The sequence below is a fragment of the Xenopus laevis genome, chromosome 1S, assembly GCF_017654675.1.
Source record: "Xenopus laevis strain J_2021 chromosome 1S, Xenopus_laevis_v10.1, whole genome shotgun sequence".
In the NCBI taxonomy this organism is placed as follows: domain Eukaryota; kingdom Metazoa; phylum Chordata; class Amphibia; order Anura; family Pipidae; genus Xenopus; species Xenopus laevis.
Window position 1 is genome coordinate 125334410 of NC_054372.1, and position 5092 is coordinate 125339501.

General features: G+C 45.1%; 1 protein-coding gene across 1 annotated transcript; it reads right to left on the reverse strand.

Annotated features, from left to right (window-relative positions):
* Positions 1 to 2406: 2406 nt before the first annotated feature.
* Positions 2407 to 4360, reverse strand: LOC121399443 (lamina-associated polypeptide 2-like). Its single transcript, XM_041580164.1, has 2 exons — positions 3926 to 4360; positions 2407 to 3846 (listed from the first exon to the last, which is right to left on the reverse strand). Exons 1-2 carry the CDS (start codon positions 3967 to 3969, stop codon positions 2541 to 2543), a joined length of 1350 nt encoding a protein of 449 aa, XP_041436098.1. The 5' UTR covers positions 3970 to 4360; the 3' UTR covers positions 2407 to 2540.
* Positions 4361 to 5092: the final 732 nt, after the last annotated feature.

Here is a 5092-nt window from a genome sequence, read left to right on the forward strand (position 1 = left end):
CTTTTGACATCCAGCGACAGATCTTTCTCTTGGGAAGCTGTAAGATTCTCAAATGAAGGCAAAACAATCGGCTCATTAATATGAAATTTCGATACCACCTTAGGAAGAAAATTAAGAACTGGCCTAAGGTGCACCTTCTTCTCATGAAAGATTGTATAAGGTGGATCCACAGAAAGAGCTTGGAGCTCAGAGATTCTGCGAGCTGACGTGATAGCTACTAGAAAGAAAGTCTTCAAGGTTAGTAACCAAAGCGATATCTGTTCCAGAGGCTCAAAAGGTTCAGCCGATAAGGCCCTTAAGACAAGCGGAAGATCCCAGGAAGGAAAAAGAGGCCTAGTCGGAGGCCGGATTCTTTTCACTCCCTGAAAGAATCTCTCTATTAGGGGTTCCTTGGACCATCTCTTTCCCAGAACTGCTGACAAAGCTGAAATTTGACCCTTTAAAGTACTAAGGCTCAGCCCCTTTTGAAGACCTTCCTGGAGAAACTCCAATATAACTGCTACTGAAGGTGTCAAAGGATCCAGGAGTTTACTCATAGCCCAAGAACTAAAGGTCCTCCAAACCTTATGGTACTTAGAATTGGTGTTACTCTTCCTAGCCCTAACCAAGGTCTCAATGACTGAGTCAGAACAACCATATTCTCTCAGGATCCTCCTCTCAATCTCCAAACCGCTAGCTTGAAACTCACTGGATTGGGATGTTTCCGAGAACCCTGAAGTAGGAGGTCCCTGGAGTGTGGGATTGGCAACGGATCCGCAATTGATAGGCGTCTCAAGAGCGGATACCAAGGCCTCCTGGGCCAGTCGGGGAGAATTGCTATCACTTCCATTCTCGTATTCATAATTTTCTGTAATACTCTTAGTATTACCGGTATTGGAGGAAACACATAGGCAAATAGATCCTTCCAATTCTGGGAGAAGGCATCCAGTGCTGCTGCTCCTGGACAAGGGGCTCTGGAAAAGAAGACCGGAAGCTTGGCATTCCGATCTGTTGCCATCAGATCTATCTGCGGGCAGCCCCAAATAGATGTTATCCAGAGAAAAACCTTCTGCTTCAGCTCCCATTCCCCCTTCGGTAAATGGTGACGGCTCAGGCAATCCGCCCATGAATTCTGAACACCCGGAATGTGTTGAGCAGTCAGGTCTTGAAGATGAGTTTGAGCCCACTGCATGATTGGTGTTATCTCTCTGAGAAGGGTCTTGCTCCTCGTTCCTCCCTGGCCCTTGACATATGCCACAGCTGAGACATTGTCTGTCCTGATCTTCACTGAGGAACCGAGGATGACTTTCTCGAATGCCCGAAGTGATTGTGAGATCGCCCTGATCTCCAGGACATTGGATGGGGTCTCGGATAGATTCTCTTCCCAAGCTCCCTGAGCATAGTGATCTAGTAGGTGAGCTCCCCAACCTACACCAGAAGCGTCCGTAAATATCTCCATCCAAACTGGTTCTTTGAGAGGGAATCCCCTCTGAAGGTTGCTCGGAACCGTCCACCAAACAAGACATTGTCGGCATTCTCTGGTGATCTGGATTAACCGAGACCAATCCTGGACAACTGGATTCCACTGCCTGAGAAACGAAAGTTGAACCGGTCTCATCCTCCATTTGGCCCATCTCACCAGACCTATCGTTGAAGTGAGGAGACCTAAAAGACTCATGAATGTCCTCGCTGAGGTGCAGGACCTCCCCCGCAACTGATCGACCTGAAGTACAATATGACGGATCTTCCACAATGGAAGAGATACCATGCCCAGGACTGTATCCAACTGAGCGCCCAGGTAGATAATCCTCTGAACTGGTATAAGCTGACTCTTGGCCGTATTTATGATCCACCCAAACTTCTCCAGAGTGTCCCTGGTCGTTTGAAGGTTGGCAGATAAGCTCTCTGGATCTCTGGCTACGAGCAGCAAGTCGTCCAGATAATGGTAGACTTCGATTTTCTCCCGTCTCAACTTGGCTATTATTACCACAAGAATCTTGGTAAAGGTCCTGGGCGAGGTTGCTAGACCAAACGGGAGACAGCGGAATTGGTAGTGCCGACCCTGAAGACAAAACCGCAGAAATTTCTGATGCTCCAAAGCAATGGGCACGTGAAGGTAGGCATCCTTCAGATCCAAGGATGCCAGCCAATCCCCTGGATGAATAACCCTCTTTATGGTCGCCAATGTCTCCATTTTGAAGGGTTGATACTTCAGAAATTTGTTTATTCTTCGGAGATCCAAAATTGGACGAAAGTCCCCTGTTGCCTTGACAACTAGAAAAAGAGGAGAATAAAATCCTGTTCCTTCTTCTTGGAAAGGAACTTCCGTAACTGCTTGTTTCATCAGCAGCTGCTGAACATAATGAAAAAGGACTTCTCTTCTTTCTGGATCTATTGGTATGTTTGAAACCATGAAATGGTCTAACGTAGGCTTTAAAGAAAATTCTAATTGGTAGCCTCTTTGAATTGTAGTGACTACCCATGTGTCTGTAAACTCCTTGGCCCATACTCCTTGAAAGGCCAAAAGTCTTGCCCCTACAGGAGGATGGGTAGAGAGACCGTCATTGAGCCTTTGAAGAGGACTTGGGGGACCTTGGAGGTCTAGCTCTGGCCCTAAAAGATGTTTGGCCTGCACGCCAATTCGAGGTTCTAAAATCTCTTCCGAATCTGAATCCTCTAGTATCATCTCTTCTTCGAAAGGAACTTTCTGGCCGCCTCCTGAAGCTATCAGGAAATCTTCTACTTTGCGGCAAAAAAGTACTCTTGCCCCCAGAAGATTTTGATATAATGTCATCCAAGGCCTTGCCAAATAATTTCTTGCCCTCAAAAGGCATCTTGCAAAGCGAATTTTTGGAAGCGGTATCCGCAAACCAAGATCTTACCCAAAGGGCTCTACGGGCTGCTACAGCAAAGGACATTGAGCGAGCAGACAATTGCACTAAATCCAAGGATGCTTGCAGGCAAAAATTAGAGGCCAACCTGAAATCTTCAAGACCTTCCAGAATCTTCTCTCTGGGCTTTCGATCTTTAACGGCCTGCTCTAAGTTTTCTGCCCAAAGGGAAAGTGCCTTGGTAACTGACACCAATGCAATAGAAGGCTTACAGGCTGCTCCTGCTGAAATGTAGCATTTTTTCAGCTCAGTTTCCATGCGGCGATCCATGGGATTTTTTAAAGCAGATATATCATCTATCGGCAACGCCGTCTTCCTCGACAATCTTGCCACTGGAGCATCCACCGAAGGAGGTTTATTCAAAGTATCTTGAATATCATCAGAGAAAGGATATAATTTCTCAATCCTTCTTTCCGCTGGAATTCTCCTGGAAATCTTCTCCCATTCCAAACGGATTAAATCCTGCACTTCCTTATGAATAGGAAAAGCCATCTTCGCTTTTTTAGAAAATAGAAGGGAGGTAGAAGGCTGACTTGCATCCTCCAGATTCAAGGTGCGCCTAATAGCCCTAATGAGGGGAGTAAGATGTTTCTGATCGAATACTGAAATTTCATCACTAGGCAATTCCTCATCAGATGAAGAGCTGTCATCCGAAGAATCCTCCTGAATAGAAGGATTTCTATTAAATACAGACAAATCTGGGTTAGAGAGAACTGTCTCTTTAAGAGATTGAGATACTGCAGTTTTAATCCATGACATCAGAGACTGCTGATCAGGCAAAGTGGCAGATGTTGAAGGAATAGGCAAATCCTGAGGAGAATCCCTGGCCACAGAGGGGTTAATCTGCCTAGACAGATAATCATCAAAGCAGTCCTGGCAAAATTTCTTATCTCTCATAGCCATATTAACACATGCTCGGCATCTCTTCTCAGCATCTTGCTTATCTCTCTTTTTAGTAGGCTCTTCAGCAGAGGCACTATAAAAAATAAGGGCATACATAAGCCACTATATAGGGGAGATTTCTTTTCGTAACATCAGTAGATTGGAGTACTCACACTATCACCTTGGAAGCAGTCCTCTTCGGGGCAGCTGGATCCATTTTGCACAGGCAGAATAAACGCCAACATCCAAGGCAGCGCTGCGACTTAGCGCCAAACTTTTAAATTTTCAGCCGTCGCCGAGTGATGACGTCATCGCACACACTGGAGCGCACCTTGAACCGCAAATGCGGCAACAACATCCAGCCCCGCCGAAATCCCCCTCCAGACAACGCAGTTGCCACACAGGATAGGGGCTTCGGGCAAAGAGAATCTCCCTAAGAACTGTGCCCGGTAATCTTAAGTGTGAGTATAAATTTCACCTGAAGTACAGAGGGAACAATCTCCTACTGCATCCAGGCTGGGACAGAAGAAAAGACTGAGGAGGAATAGGAAGGGGTGGGCTTTATGGGGTGGTGAAATTAACCATTTCTTCTGTCCAGGCTGGGAAGCAGCAGGAGATACCCATAAGTATAGAATTTCCATGTTGACGGGGGATGGCCAGGAAAAAGCTACGCTGGGTAGCGAAACGGCTGTTCAGAAGTGAAGACCCATGTGGAAGAGGAGCCCCTCCCTGATCCGTAGAAGTCTTCTAGGAATTGTCCCTCCCCAGGTGCATATTGAACGAATCTGGGAGATATGCTGCTCTTTGGATGTAATTATACTTAAGGGATTCTAGAGCATAGCAGCAATACTGGGGGCAGCTATATTAGCCCATGGACGCACTGATGGTTTTGCACAGATCTGCATGTGATCTAATCATTGGATAGGTAAGTTTATTCATTTATCAACCCAATGTATGGCAGCGTTACTTATGTCTCTTATTTTCTGTAATAGAAAACAGAGGTTCTTAATAAAATGAGTTTAAGTGGAAGAAGCATCTGACAAAATATCTGAAAAAGAAAGAAGGACAGAGTCACTGTAACTAATAAACACTATTTATTGTACTGTTTCTTGTTGTTAATAAGTATTTATAAGGCACCAACACATTCTGCTGCACTGTAGAACGGAAGGGTGTATACATGAACGCACATGCACAAATAGAAAATAGAAAGTAATTGGAAAAATCTTTATTTAAGCAGCAAAATGTACTTCAGTCAGCTGTACAAATTACTTTTACATTAATGTTTGCTTTATACACTGAATAGCTTGCTTTTGGATGTTTCTTTTGCTTTACAAACATCA

Bases quoted from the DNA above. Each gene is read 5' to 3' on its own strand.
- LOC121399443 (XM_041580164.1), bottom strand. From the start codon at position 3,969: ATGGATCCAGCTGCCCCGAAGAGGACTGCTTCCAAGGTGATAGT. The intron at 3,847-3,925 runs GTGAGTACTCCA...TATTTTTTATAG, and splicing joins ACTGCTTCCAAGGTGATAGT to TGCCTCTGCTGAAGAGCCTA.